Source organism: Lycium barbarum, chromosome 11 (genome assembly GCF_019175385.1).
Source record: "Lycium barbarum isolate Lr01 chromosome 11, ASM1917538v2, whole genome shotgun sequence".
NCBI lineage: Eukaryota > Viridiplantae > Streptophyta > Magnoliopsida > Solanales > Solanaceae > Lycium > Lycium barbarum.
The window spans coordinates 123,672,394-123,686,927 of NC_083347.1; the positions used below are offsets into that span (position 1 = coordinate 123,672,394).

Below are 14,534 nucleotides of genomic sequence, written 5' to 3' on the forward strand. Positions count from 1 at the left end.
CGCGTGAATTGTCCTAAAGGTAATAGACGTGCACATCTTCGACATACATTAAATGTCTAATAGGTAACACGTTTAGTTGGAGTGTCAAAACGAACAAAAAAGTTTTCAAAAGTGTTGGCCATATGGGTGGGTGAACTTGTCCCTTTTGTGTCCCCTAGATGTTCAAAGCTTGTCCTCTTCCTCCCAACAGCCTTAATTAGCTTGTCTTTGTCTCAAAATTTTGCACTTTTTGAACTTTTAAAAAAATAAATAAAAAAAAATTGATTCCAATAACTCTTTCACCCTTTTCCCATTATATAACAACAACCTACAAACTATTAGCTAACTCATATTTTCTTAAACACAAATACAGTGTCTTTACAAAAATCTTGAAGAAGAAAATCAAGAAAGTGTTAGAACTTTGGGTTTATTGTTTGAGATTTAATTGTTTGTGAAGAAGCTTTTATTACAAAATATGGAGAAAAGATTGAATCTTAAGGCAACTGAACTTAGATTGGGTTTGCCAGGGTCAGAGGAAGAATTTGATCACCAACAAATTCTGTCCAATTCCAAGAATAACAAAAGGGCTTTACCTGAATCTGAAGAGGATGAATCAGATTCAGATTATGAAGCCACAACACCCCCTGTTGCCAAGTAAGTTTGATATTCCTTTTGTTCCAATTTACCTGATGCAGTTGACTCAGTACGGAATTTAAAAAGAAAATAAAGACTTTTGAAACGTGCAGTCTTAAACATGTCATATCATTTGTGTTGCTATAATAGCTAAGGTTAATTTTGTTCGGTCCAAAAATTGCCAATGCAACTGTATTGAATCATAAAAAAATGCACTATTTTTAAACATTTGGGCCCAGAAATATTTTTGAAGGATCCGAGCAACATAGACCAAGGGTAAAATGGAAAATTAAGTTAAATTACTGCCAAATTTAGAAAGATATTATTCTTTTAAATGGACAAAACAAAAATGATGCAACATAAAATGGGAAGGAGAAAATATTTCATTTCGAAATCTATGAAAATTTCCAAGTCTTGAATCATAGTAATGGAGCAAAGGACTAAATTTTCCATGGTGAATGGAATTGCAAGGCACATTAGCTATGAAAGATGTCATTTATCTGTTGCTAAATATCCCGTAGCTAACAGGAAATTTGTCCACAATTCATCGCTAAATAGGATTAGCGATAATATTTCATAGTTTAGCAACAGAAATTGTCTGCCCCTAATTCATGTTTTTTTTTTTTTTTTGTAGTAAATTATTTTTAGGTTTAAAAAAGTTGTCATTTTTTAAGTCTTGAATCATAGCAATGGAGACAAGGACTAAATTTTGACATGGTGAATTATTGCAGGGCACAAATAGTGGGGTGGCCACCAGTGAGATCTTACAGGAAGAACACCATACAAATTACCACAAAGAAAACAGAAGCTCATCAAGAATCTGGAATTTATGTCAAAGTTATCATGGATGGAGCCCCTTTTCTTAGAAAAATTGATCTTAAATTGTACGAGTGTTACACTGAGCTTCTTAAGGCATTGGAGAACCTGTTCAAACTCAATATAGGTGAATATTCAGAGAGAGAAGGCTATAAAGGGTCAGAATTTTCTCCTGCTTATGAAGATAAAGATGGTGATTTGATGCTTGTTGGAGATGTTCCTTGGGAGTAAGTTCTTGAACTTCCCCCCCCCCCCCAACCCCACAACTAATTATCGTAAAAGTAGTTATACAATCAGGTCATTTATAAAATAATTGTAGGTAAATTTTTAGAGAAAAAAAAACATATAATTAATAATACCATAAAAATGATAACTAACTTGATATATATAATAGGTTAATTGCATTGGTCGGGAGTAAGTTCATGAACCTTGATTCAACCCCCACCCACACTTGCCGTTAAAAAAATAGTTACACAATCAGGTTACTATAAGATACTTACCAGTAAATTTTGGGAAAATAGCTTATTAGTGATAATTTGATAAAAATGATAACAAACGTGTTATAATAGGTTAGACTACATTAGTTGGAGTAAGTTCTTGAACCTTGACTTCCACCCCCCCCCCCCCCCCCCCCCCCACCAACCCCACACCAATTGCCATTTAAAAAGTTAGTTAAACATTTAGGTAATTTATATTGTAATTCTAGGTAATTTTTTTAGAAAAATATATGTAATTGGCGGTAATCTGATAAAAATGGTAACTAATTAATCTATTATAATAGGTTGAACTATATAGGTCGTGTAAAAAATCTTTACAGTGTCAATGTATATAACTTAAATTTATATATGTTATATACATGTTTTTGTGCATGGATTTTAATGTAATTTTCATGGCTATTGCAGAATGTTCATGTCATCATGCAAGAGGCTGAGGATAATGAAAGGATCAGAAGCAAGAGGCTTGGGATCATGTGGACTATAATGTATATGAAAAATCCCACACACAAATTTAAAATTGATTTTTTTTTTGTTTTTTGAAATATTGTAATCAAACAGAAGTGCAGAAAAAAAAGGAGAAACTTATACTATAATTACAGGTACCATTTTTGTTGTTCTTGCTGTAACATCATATACATATAGCAGGAAATAAAACGTGGTGGTTTATAAGTCCAGCAGTTTTATTGTCTTTTTGGACTGGGATAATCTCCCCTTCAAACGTACAAAGCAACTGTACTCTTTTAAAAAAAAAATTGCTGTAAGAGCAATTATATAAACACACATACACATAGTATTTTTTTCTCTTTTCAGTTCTTGGGTATGAAAAATATTTTTGTTCTCCAATTTCTCGTAGCTTCTTCAACAATTTTTTTTAATCATCTGATATTTAGTGACTGATTTGACTATAACTCAAATACCTACCGCGTATGACCCATTTAAGGAAGAAACGATCGGTATACACAACAATCTCGATAGCATTTCCATCTTGTTTGTAAGGAAGAAAAAAAATTACTCACTTATCAGTACATTTAGTAGATAAGGAATAATTGAATTGTCGAACTAAATTGAACTATTTTTTATTATGAAGCATGACACACAAAAAAAATGGTTTGTGTAATGTGACTACAATCCACAGGCTGTGATGATTTTTTTAAAACTATGTATATAAGTAAGACTCTTTTTAAATTACTGCATAATCTCTTCAATGATTTAGGTAGATTAGATATGCCTAGTGAAAGATATATGGCTTGTCATAATTAAAGTTAGAGAAACTTACAAACACACCCATGTGGCATGCTACCCAACTAACATTATGTTGTGCTGTAATTTTAAAATATATGAGTTGGCAACAAGTAATTATTGGTAGATTATTACTTTAAAATGATCACAAGAACTACCTAACTTTTTCTTGGTCCAAACATTCAGCAGTCAACAGATAAAGCCTATTTTCAAGCCGTGAAAATAATTTGCAGATTTATAAAGTGAGTCCACATACAATAGATCATACTACTTGTTTAATCTTGATGTTGAAAAATGGTATTTGAAAGTTAGGTAAACAGACAAAACCAATTTGAGTATTTTAAGGTAATCAAAGGCACCAAAGATAAAAAGCACAAAAGAAGCATAAATCACACAGTAATACTTATTTAACAAGAACTTTTTTGGGCAGGACACTTCAATTATCCAATGGGATAATATATTTAAATTACACTAAACTTTACAAGCACTAGTTGATCACTTTTACAATTACCCCCCCCCCCCCCCCACCCCCAACCCATCCTCTATGAAAAAACAACTAATGAGTCCCAACCAACCCACAACAAAAAAGGGGGAACTAGCAGCTAATAACAGAAAATTTGAAAAAATTACACTCCACCCTAAAATGATACAAATGGACTGGTTGCTTTCTTAAGTGTTACCTTGGTTAACAAAACTCAAGAAAGTTGCGGAAGGGGCCAATGGTTGAGCTAAAAGGAAAAGTTGTGGCATCTGACTTTGATTGCATTGCCACGGATTTCGGAAGGTAATACAAGAGATTATAGGTAAGGATATAAAGGAGGGTGCTCCACAAAGCCATTAGGAGTTCTCGATGGCACGTGCGATAAGTTAGAAGTCTAGGATGGGGCTGCTGGTTCCGGCTTGACCATTGATTGGTCGTCGGTTTGCTGAGTGGGATAGATAAGTGCAGCAAGTGAAACGGGCATGATGCAGAGTGATTTGGATTGAAGGTATTGCATGGCTGCTCCAACATCTTCTTCCATGAGCTTTGCTACTTCTTGCTTTGTTTCAGCATCGGACCACTTTTCCCAGACATGCTGGTTGGATCGACTTTCACCACTGTCCCCCTAAATTATTGACGAAATAATGAAGTCTTGGAGCAAATGAAGCAAACTTACGGAGTTGAACTACCAGACACTGCATAAAGGTATTTTTTATGGTGTTTGGTCAGTAAGAAAGTGCCACCAAAACTTAAAAGGCAAGTTCTACAAAGTGGTGGTTAGACCGACTTTATTGTACGGGGCGAAGTGTTGGCCAGTCAAGAACTCTCACGTTCAGAAGATAAAAGTCGCGGAAATGCGAATGCTGCGATGGATGTGTGGGCACACTAAGAGGGATAGAGTTAGGAATGAAGATATCCGGGACAAGGTAGGAGTGACATCGATGGAGGACAAGATGCAGGAAGCGAGACTGAGATGGTTTGGGCATGTGAAGAGGAGAGATACAGATGCTCCAGTGCGGAGGTGTGAGAGGTTGGCTATGGACGATTTCAGGAGAGGTAAAGGGAGGCCGAAGAAGTTTTGGGGAGAGGTGATTAGACAGGACATGACACAGTTTCAGCTTACCGAGGGCATGACCTTAGATAGGAGGTTGTGGAGGACTCAGATTAGGATAGAAAGCTAGGTTGCTTATCCTTTCACCCTAGTAGTTGTAGTTTTGTTCATTCGTTTATTGCCATTTGATTTCTGCTTATATTTGTTGCGCCTTGTGCTTTGATTATCTTATTTATCTATGATAGCTAATGCTCCTTTCTTTCCAGATTGTTTTATCATGACTTTCTCGCTTTTGTTATTCCTCGTTTTCATATTATTTTTGATATGCTTGTCCCTATCTGACTTTTTGTCTTGTCTTGTTTTCTCTCTTGAGTCGAGGGTCTTTCGGAAACAGCCGCCCTACCTTTCAAGGTGGGGGTTAGGTCTACGTACACTCTACCCTCCCCAGACCCCACATTGTAGGATTATACTGGGCATGTTGTTGTTGTTGTTGTTGTTTGGTTAGTAAGAAGCAAAAAAGATTGATTGTGTTCATTACCTCAGCAGACTGCAATGGAATGTTAGCAACAAGTTGTGCCACTGCGCTAGCTCCTCCCAGCCTACTCATGCTCAGTACCTTTAGGCAGATTTTGAGGCAAATCATTTATTGGACTAACATAGTTAGGAAAACTGGGGCATCTAGAACAACTAATAAGGGGGGTATCCATGTATTTAATTTGTCCAACCTTTACTACGGCCAGAATCCCCTTAAAAGATTGCAGTGAGTACCATAACAAGTATAATTGTACAAGATTAAGAGCTTTAAGCAGGACTAGAATGATAATCATTGTTATTCAATTAAAGGTTTCAGTCAGTAAATTCATTACATAGTGTTGCCACCAGACAAGATTTTAAGAGCCACTATCCATCCTCGGCGAGGTTATTGTTTAATTGGAGGAAAAGAGGAAAAAGAATTTCATTTGATGGAAAGAAACAAGTTCAACCAGCTTTGAACGAGATTCTTTCTTCTTTTCCAATATTTTCACACACATTTAGAAAGGTTGACGCAAGGATAACCTGCAGTTCGAATTATCAAGCAAAGATTGAAATCATGAAGAGTACTATTGCTCATTAGCAATCTACAAGGTGCATTAAACTAGCAAGGAAGCAAAATAAATTAATGGAAAAATGGTGATTAATCCTTTGCAGAATACGTTAAGGGTGATGTTAAGTCAATAACCTTTTGGAAAACCACATCACTACAACTCACAGAATGAAATCCATCCAACAAGCTGTTCAATCAATCAATCAATCGACTAAATCTCAATCAGAAGCTAATTGAGGTTAGCACAGACATACTCAAACAAAGAATAATTGAAAACCGCCACTAAGATTCTCAAACAGATTGTAAACTTCTTTGAATGGCTTAAACTGTTTTTTTTTTGAATGGCTTAAACTGTTTTTACTTTTTTATCTCTTTTGAGAAACGCATTCCTCATTGACGTCAGCGTCGATGAGCCTGACCGGCCCAAAAGGGCACAGCCAGGTCCGTCGTAGCAAGGGTGGTGGCTTATTATGTTCCCATCCAATAGAACTATATTCCCATTATCCAAAACCAGAATGAAATCATCTGGGAAAAGAAGAGTAGGAAGAACCAGTACCGTCGTACATATCTCAAAATTGCAGGAACTTTGGAAATGTTTGTCATGGAATATAATGGCTAGAGTCATCAGCTAAGCTAGTAATTGACTTGAAAATTGGTTCTCTCAAATTACCTTAACTTGAAGCCTTAAGAACTTCACATAGTCCAGAATCTCATCAAGCATTGCTGCCCTGTCGGTCTGGTAAGACAAAAAAAAATTATCAATCCCACAAGCTACGACATCTTTTAAATTGCCTCAATAACTCAGGCTGAGGCAAACCAATTTTTAGAAATAACACTACAATGAGGTTTAGGAACTACTTGTGTGAAAATCAAATTCATATATATAACTTGAATCCATTAATCCACACTCAACCGCAACAGAAAGTTATTCTAACAGAAGATTACTTAATCTATTTTTCAATTTATGTAGGTATTGGTATTTTAACATAAAGATAAAGCGATGGATCAGCATAAAAGTCAATATTTCCATTATTTTGAATATACATCTTTAAGATTGAATGAGCCAGATTGTTACTTGTCGCGCAACAAAAGAACAATGCTCATCAACAGAATTTGTGGCAACAAGAGAATAGAGCACACCTTATTGCAGCTGGGGACAAGTTCCTGCAAAGCCTTTATTCGTTCTGATATCCTTTCTCTTCTTAACTGTAAAAAGACAGACGCATCACTACAGCGCCCCCCCCCCCCCCCCCCCCACACACACACACACATATTTTACAACATTATATATATATATATATATATTTTTTAGAATTAACATAACTTAAAATTCTTAACTCTCTAAATATATCTGTCATATTACCCGCTCAGCAATACTATGTGGATCAGTGGCCTGTCCTCTTCGTGCCCGAACCCTAGGACGAATAGCAGGTTGGTGTGGTATAGTTACTGCTGTGCTTGATGTTGGCTGGCCTTGAAAAGGCTGCAAGAACCAAAGAGAAGTTAAGAGATCTATTAGCAAATAGTTAGATTCTTTAATCAAGATCAGCAAATAGTAGATGTAAATCCTAAAATTGACAAAGATGCCATGTTTTCTAAAACATTTCCCCCTAAGACTTGCCAAGCCTTACTAAACTGGAATTTGGAAATGAGGGTAAATAAAATACATAAGAATTAATGCAAGAAACTAACATATATCACAAAAGGGGGCAACAAAAGAATACGATAAAGCCTTTCACTTTCTCCCCTTCCTTATGATCCATAGCCAGGACATAGTGTGTCTAGATAATGTGAAGTATGCAAATTGAATGAGACATATTCTGGTGAAATAAAAGGTGCAATTTTATATCTTTACTAGGAACATAAAGTATATGATGCTAAGAGGCCAAAAAAAGATTCAGGAGCCTGCCAAATTTAAAATGGGAATTGATTCTTCTCGAAGATGATTTTTTACTATATCTGTTATCCTATGTTGCTCGGACTCTTCGAAAATATCGCGAGGTGTGTGTCGGATCCTCCAAAAGTACTGCATTTTTGGAGGGTCTGACACGGGTGCGGCAACATTTTTGGAGAGTCCGAGCAACATAGCTGTTATCTAATGATATCCGTCTGTGCCTAATTATTAGGTTCTTCAACTCACCCTGGCTCCTTCATCATCGCCAAACTAAAACTCCGGAAACATTAGCAATCTTACTACAAGGGCCTGTATCAAATCGTATGCAAAACAGAGTTTCTGGCACGTATACTAGTGATTAAATTCTCAACAGCTACTTTAAATAAATTAATTAAGCTGATTTATTAGGTTAGCTGATATTAAATGGAAATGGTAGTCTAAAAGAATAATAATTATGAAACAATAGCTTAGTGAAAAAAACAGAAATATGTAACCTGGACTTGGTGAACTTGAGGAACAGTGTGGCGAACTGCATGAGATTGCAAATGTTCTAGGCCTGGATATAAATTTCCCATGTTCATTGCTTCTCTTTCCTGGAAAGAACATGAATTACAAATATAAAGATGGCATTATCCCCTAAGCTTACCCCTATCGAAACACATCCAGTTCCTCCTCCACACCAGCTAAACTCTAAATACTGTGAATTTTTTGATAAGTTACGTAAATTTCACTAATGCAAGTGTCAAGGAGGTACTGCAAAACAGAAGTAAGCAAAAAAAAAAAAAAACTCTAAATACTATTTAATTAAATTCAAAGTTTTCACAACAAAAACACTCTTAGTGGCCGTTTGGCCGTGAATACTTTTTACTTTTTTTTTTTCTGGAGTTGAATTCCAGAAATCATGTTTGGCCATAAAATTCTAGAATTTGGAAAACACCAATGAGTTGTTTTCACTCCAAATCACTCACATAAAATTAAAAAACAATTCCAATTTGTATTCATGGCCAAACACAACTCCAATTTCCAAATATCATTTTTCACTTTGAAAACAAAAACTACTTTTCTTCAAATCCTCACAATTTCCATGGTCAAACGGGTCCTTAATTGTCCCAGTACGATACGGATACAAAATAGTGAAATACACACTAATATTTACCTACCAAAAATACAAAATATAGTTACCATATATTGTAGGCATAATACATAAAGAGCCCTCAAACTTGGCCTCAGTTGGCAAGGCACAAGTAGGCACCTCAACTTATCTCCACTTTGTCAGTTGAACACTCTTAACTTGCAAAATAATCATTTAAACACCCTCAAAATTTATGTGTCACGTCAATATTTATATTTTGAGTGTTCAACTTTATACAAATTGAGGTATCTACTTATGCACATTCAAAATTAGAAAGCATACTTGCCAGCTGAGATCAAGTTTGAGGGAGGTCATGTGTTATGCCTATATTCTATTTTACAAACGTTACCAATAAGTTATGATATCTAGATGATCATTTTATAAGTTGGAGTATTCAACTGTTACATGTCAAGTTTAAGTGTGTATTTATGTATTCTGCCTTTTGAAATCAAGTGAGCTGAGAAACACCATATAATGAATTCGACGACGCCGTTTCCGATGAAGCTTCACTGGGCCAACATCAGTTACTGTAAGGCTACTAGCGTAAGAGGGAATCGTGAGAATTTGGTCGAGAAAATCGTCAGTGACAGCGTATCCTTCCGGTGGATTTCTCGACATGCCGGTGAGACTTTCCGGCCAGATAAGTTAGGCTTAGTAAATGTACTTTTTTAACTTATCTATTAAAAAACTCTTTGTTCACTTTTTAAGTTATTTTAAAAAAAAAAAAATCCCCACTTTTTAACTTAATCTCTATACTAAAAGTACGTGTTCATTTTTACTTGTTCAATTTAAAAAATTAAGAGATGTTACAAAATATATTAATGTGGATGTCCATATAGTTCCCCTCCACTACTTTTCACCATTATATTCCACCTCCATTTTCTCAAATCTTTAATGCCATAACCTCTAACACCTCCACAACTTCATCCATGATCTTTCCCGTTATGTCAATGATTAATGTCTTTTAAGACATTCCTTTTGTAATTCTATCTCTATGTAAATGTATAAATAAAGGCATGGAATGTGATATGCGATACACCTGAACACACTTGGATGAATAAGAAAGTTATTATCTCTTGTCTCTCTATTTCTATTGCTTTCATCATTTTATATTGTTACTCTTTTAGTTTGATTTTACAACAAGAGATAATTTATCATTTTATACTTATTTTATCATCATTATTAAGTACTCCTAATTATTTCTAATTCATTTCACAATATTAGATAACTTATAATAATTTGAGTAAGGTTTGTTCACTGAATATGTTGTTGTATAGGAATATTCTCATTTCATTTTGTGATTTCTTAACCCCCTGTTTGGATGGTGGTTTCCCGTGGTTCATTAATGTATGGTTTTGTATGAAATCATGTTTGTTTCCATTCTTCTTAAAATTATGTGGTATGGTGTTGTAAACCCGTGGTTTATCCCATGATTATATAACCATGAAAAGTCTCAACTTTTGTAACCACGGATTTGATGGTTTTTTCGTGGTTACGTATTTCATTTCCCCATTATACCCCACCCTCCACCATCCACCCCACCCTCGCCCCCACCCCACCCCTGCTCACCCTCCACCATCCACCCCACCCCACCCTACCACTCACTCCCACCTCACCCATGCCACTCACCCCCACCCCACTCCCGCCCTACCACCCACCCCTCCCTCATCCCACAACCACCCACCTCACACCACCCACCCCTCCACCACCCACTACCCCTCACCACCACCCAAACCCCACCCCTACAACCACTCACCCCCACCCTACCACCCACTACCCCCATCTTCATCCCACAACCACCCACCTCACACCACTCACCCCTCCACCATTCACTACCCCTCACCACCACCCAACCCCACAACCACTCACCCCACCCTACCACCCACTACCCCCACCCACCTCACACCACTCACCCCTCCACCCCCTACTCACTACCCACTTATTTTTTAAAGTTTCTATTTTATTCTTTACCTGAGTTTTATTAATATATATAAACTAATTTCTAATTAAGAGTTAAGGGTATTTTAGTAAACATACAAGTTATTATACAGTACCATACAGTCAAACCAAACAATTCAAATATTATTAAATCACAACAAACAATACAGTTTATCCAAACATTATGTTCATTAATACAGTACAATACAATACAATACAACACCATACTGTACATTAATGAACTACGGGGAACAACCATCCAAACAGAGGGTAAGAGATGTGCCAAGTCAAATATGGACAGAGAGTAGTAGTAAACATCAAAGTACTTGTGAAGTGCTTATAAGCCAAAAGACACGAGATGATGTTCAGTTTATAAGCCATTTTAGTTTGACCAAGTATTTTATTATTTTATTCTTAATAAATTTCTGATTCTTAAGATATCTTTTTCAAAATGAAACATTCCTCTTCATTTTGTCTGTAATTTCTTATTTTCTTTATAATCACATTTTTAAATCTATAATATTTTGTAAAAAAAATATAGGTGTCTTATAGTCATCCTAATAAAAATATAATTTATCAGCACCTTTTGGTCAAACCCAATTTCATAAAGTCGCGCGGGCACCTACCTATTCCACCTCGGTAGGCGAACCCTTAACCCAACATTCACAAATACAGTATAAATAACAAAAAAAGATAAAGTAACGTAAGCCTGACATATGAATATATGATAAATGCGAAAGTAAATCAAAAACCACCCCAGCATCTGGTCTGGTCATACAAGAGCATCTAACTAAAATCTATAATTCTAGAAGTAATAATAATACATCAATAGTCTCAATAATGTCTTAGAATAGCAAAGCAAGACATAATAGAAGAAGAGTCTTCGGGTAGCAAAGCGTCCACATGCTCACCCAAACAGACTAGAATCAGCAGCCTCGAACTCTCAGCCACAAGGGGTAGACATTGATCCCACCCGATACTCTGCATTCATGAAAGAATGCAGCAAGTGCAGGTCAATACAAACAACACATACTGGTAGGTATCATAGGCCGACTAAGATTAGCTAACATATACCAAGACAATAAAGTAAGATAAACAGGTAAATCAACAGAGCATAAGTCAACACGAGCCAGTAACCAAGTACAAGTCATCACCTATATTATAGCATTTAAACCCAACTATGCCATGTCTCATTACATCCAATTTGAATCTGTATATCACAACTATATCACAAGAATATCATATGAAGCCAAAGGTACAATGCAATGCAATAATGTATGAAATATGGATGTAATGCACATGCACCAATACACAATGTACTCCGATGATGGAACATCACATCTCGGCAGCACAACCCATGGAGGACCCGCGAAGTCCATGTACCATTCCTCACGATTTTGGCAAAGACCTTAGCAATCCCTACTAGCACTCGTACCTCAATTCCGGGATAAACATCAGACATCGGTCCTCACGTCACTCTTATCCAACTAAGCCCAGCTCATAACAGTGTTTCCTTGTATATCATCAATGTATCAACAATATATCATGAAGGATGAAAATGCGTGCAATGTATGAGCTCAATGTCAATAATCAAATCAATCTCAAAAGTACCACACATAGGCACACCAACAATATCAATAAAAAAGCTATACAATAAGCCACAATAGTATCACAATCCTCGTCTCAAAACAACAAGAAGTAAGGTGCTACAATATCATCATCAAGATATATCACTAGTCATGAATATCTACTATCTCCAAGTGGCAACGAGCCAACAACAAATAGAACAAGATAAGTCACACGGGGTGGCTAGCCCTAAATCATATAATAAGGCCCAACGTAAGGCAATATCCAATCCAACTTCATACCCGAAGGTTTACATGCATTCTCCGACAATATCATCTAAATATATGCTTCGCTAATAGAAGTCTCACCATAGGGTAAACCGTAACCTACCTGGAAGGCCGAATAACAAAGTCTCCAACAATCACACCTTATTCTTTTCTTTCCTTTGAGCCTCGTGATAATGGAAGTCTAATCATATCCAAAATAGGCAATTAGAATCAAGAAGAACATCATTCAAACCTTACTTCTATTCAAGGCTCAATTCCCAACCTATATAATGGGGTTTATGAACTAGAAAGATGAAATTTGGATCCTATAGGTCCCAACAAAAAATTAAGGTTCTAGGTGATCAATTCCCATCAATAATAAACTAGGAGAACTAACAAAATACTTAAATTCGGATTCTAGGCAAAATCCCCAAATTTGGGTATGAATCCTCACTTCCAATCCCATAAATTTAGCCACTAATTAGGAACAAATGATGCAATAATAGATCCTAGTCATCAATTCCACGCTTAATGAAGCTAACCCAATCAATAAATCAAGATTACAAAGCCTAGAAAGAAGAACTCATTGAACCCTTTTTTAATTCTTAAACTCTTAGTGAACTAGCATGATAATGGAATCCTAAGATAATTATGGAAAATGGAATAGCAAAGAAGATAGAAGGACTTATCACAAAGATTTCCCCCCAAGAATCACCTTAAAATGCTCCCAATAACACTAAAGTCGAAATAATAAAAAATGAGGGATTTACGACTTTTAATACTCATTTAATGAATGTATCTGCCCGATGCCCGCTCCTACGACAACGAGACCGCTGCGGCGGTCTCGCTTTGACGCTCACTCAGACCACTGTGGCGGTCAGCTACTATATGCACTAGCTGCTGCAGTACTAGTGCTGCTATAGCGGGGCACCAGAACCAGAAAACTTCCCAAAAAATCACAATCTCAATCCAAAATCCCGACTATCACCCGAGGCCATCTGCTCACATACCACATATGCAGACACATATAAAAACACGCTACGAACGCACTCGTGGCCTCGGAATTCCCAACGGAGATCTCGGTGACCGAGTCAACCCCCGATACCTCAACATCAACTTCCCAAACCAAGTCCCGAAATGCACCCCAGTGCATTGAGAACCGATCCAAATATACGCACAAGTTTTAAAAGGCCATCCATACCTCTCGGAATCGACAGATTCTCGAAAAAGGTCTGTTACCCAAAAGTTAACTTTGAGTCAACTCTTTTTTCGCTTTAAGCCCAAATTTTCCAAAAAGTCGCTCGAATCGTATCCAAACACCTCGGGAAGCATGTCAACGGTCCCCTCGGGTCAAATGTGATCTAAACAAGCTCGGGGAAGGGTCAAAAGTACCGAAAAGACTATAACGTTTGGTCGTTACATCTCAGCACTTTTATCTAAATATCTAGCTGCTTATTTATAAAAATTAAGTTTCATCACTTAAAGCTTATTAACTAATTCAAAGGAACTCTAAGTCGGAGTCTAAAAATGCGATTGATAAGTAACAAATGAAATATATAGTTGAAAATACGATTTATAAGCCGGGCTCAACAATTGTGAGTTATAAACGGGGGTAGGTGAATGCACTTGTAAGTCGGGCACAACAACTTTGATTTATAAGTCGGGATCTAAAAATGTTAGTTATAAGTTGGGTTCAACACTACGATTTATGAAAAGAATCTATGAATATGAATAGAGCCAGCAAATGCGATTTGTAAGTCGAGGTCAAATGTGATTATATAAATGTTCATTTTTTTATCAAATAATATTTGTATTTTATTAAATTTGTATCTATTTTCTAATATTTAGTTACTTTTTTATTTGAATTGTATATTTATTACTTATGTTTAAATTCATACATTATGCACATTCAGATGTTGAAAAACAAACAATCTTAATCATTTAGTGTTCAGATCTAG

The 14,534-nt window shown here is 36.2% G+C and overlaps 2 protein-coding genes across 2 annotated transcripts; one reads left to right on the forward strand and one right to left on the reverse strand.

Annotated features, from left to right (window-relative positions):
• Positions 1-297: 297 nt before the first annotated feature.
• On the forward strand, positions 298-2,594 carry LOC132618705 (auxin-responsive protein IAA4-like). The gene is made up of 3 exons (XM_060333712.1): positions 298-633; positions 1,344-1,655; positions 2,331-2,594. The coding sequence occupies exons 1-3, from the start codon at positions 455-457 to the stop codon at positions 2,407-2,409; spliced, it is 570 nt and encodes a 189-aa protein (XP_060189695.1). The 5' UTR covers positions 298-454; the 3' UTR covers positions 2,410-2,594.
• Positions 2,595-2,739: 145 nt separating this feature from the next.
• Positions 2,740-9,852, reverse strand: LOC132620273 (transcription factor UNE12-like). Its single transcript, XM_060334946.1, has 8 exons — positions 9,246-9,852; positions 8,406-8,427; positions 8,169-8,267; positions 7,144-7,263; positions 6,921-6,986; positions 6,451-6,516; positions 5,235-5,312; positions 2,740-4,270 (listed from the first exon to the last, which is right to left on the reverse strand). Exons 1-8 carry the CDS (start codon positions 9,422-9,424, stop codon positions 4,040-4,042), a joined length of 861 nt encoding a protein of 286 aa, XP_060190929.1. The 5' UTR covers positions 9,425-9,852; the 3' UTR covers positions 2,740-4,039.
• Positions 9,853-14,534: the final 4,682 nt, after the last annotated feature.

What these genes read in the sequence shown, in the direction of transcription:
- LOC132618705 (XM_060333712.1), top strand. Translation starts at nt 455, where the DNA reads ATGGAGAAAAGATTGAATCTTAAGGCAACTGAACTTAGATTGGGTTTG. An exon ending in ACAACACCCCCTGTTGCCAA is followed by an intron (nt 634 to 1,343) that starts GTAAGTTTGATA and finishes GAATTATTGCAG; the next exon opens with GGCACAAATAGTGGGGTGGC. An exon ending in GTTGGAGATGTTCCTTGGGA is followed by an intron (nt 1,656 to 2,330) that starts GTAAGTTCTTGA and finishes TGGCTATTGCAG; the next exon opens with AATGTTCATGTCATCATGCA.
- LOC132620273 (XM_060334946.1), bottom strand. Translation starts at nt 9,424, where the DNA reads ATGTCGAGAAATCCACCGGAAGGATACGCTGTCACTGACGATTTTCTC. An exon ending in CCTCCTTGACACTTGCATTA is followed by an intron (nt 8,268 to 8,405) that starts GTGAAATTTACG and finishes TGTTCTTTCCAG; the next exon opens with GAAAGAGAAGCAATGAACAT. An exon ending in CACATAGTATTGCTGAGCGG is followed by an intron (nt 6,987 to 7,143) that starts GTAATATGACAG and finishes GTCTTTTTACAG; the next exon opens with TTAAGAAGAGAAAGGATATC.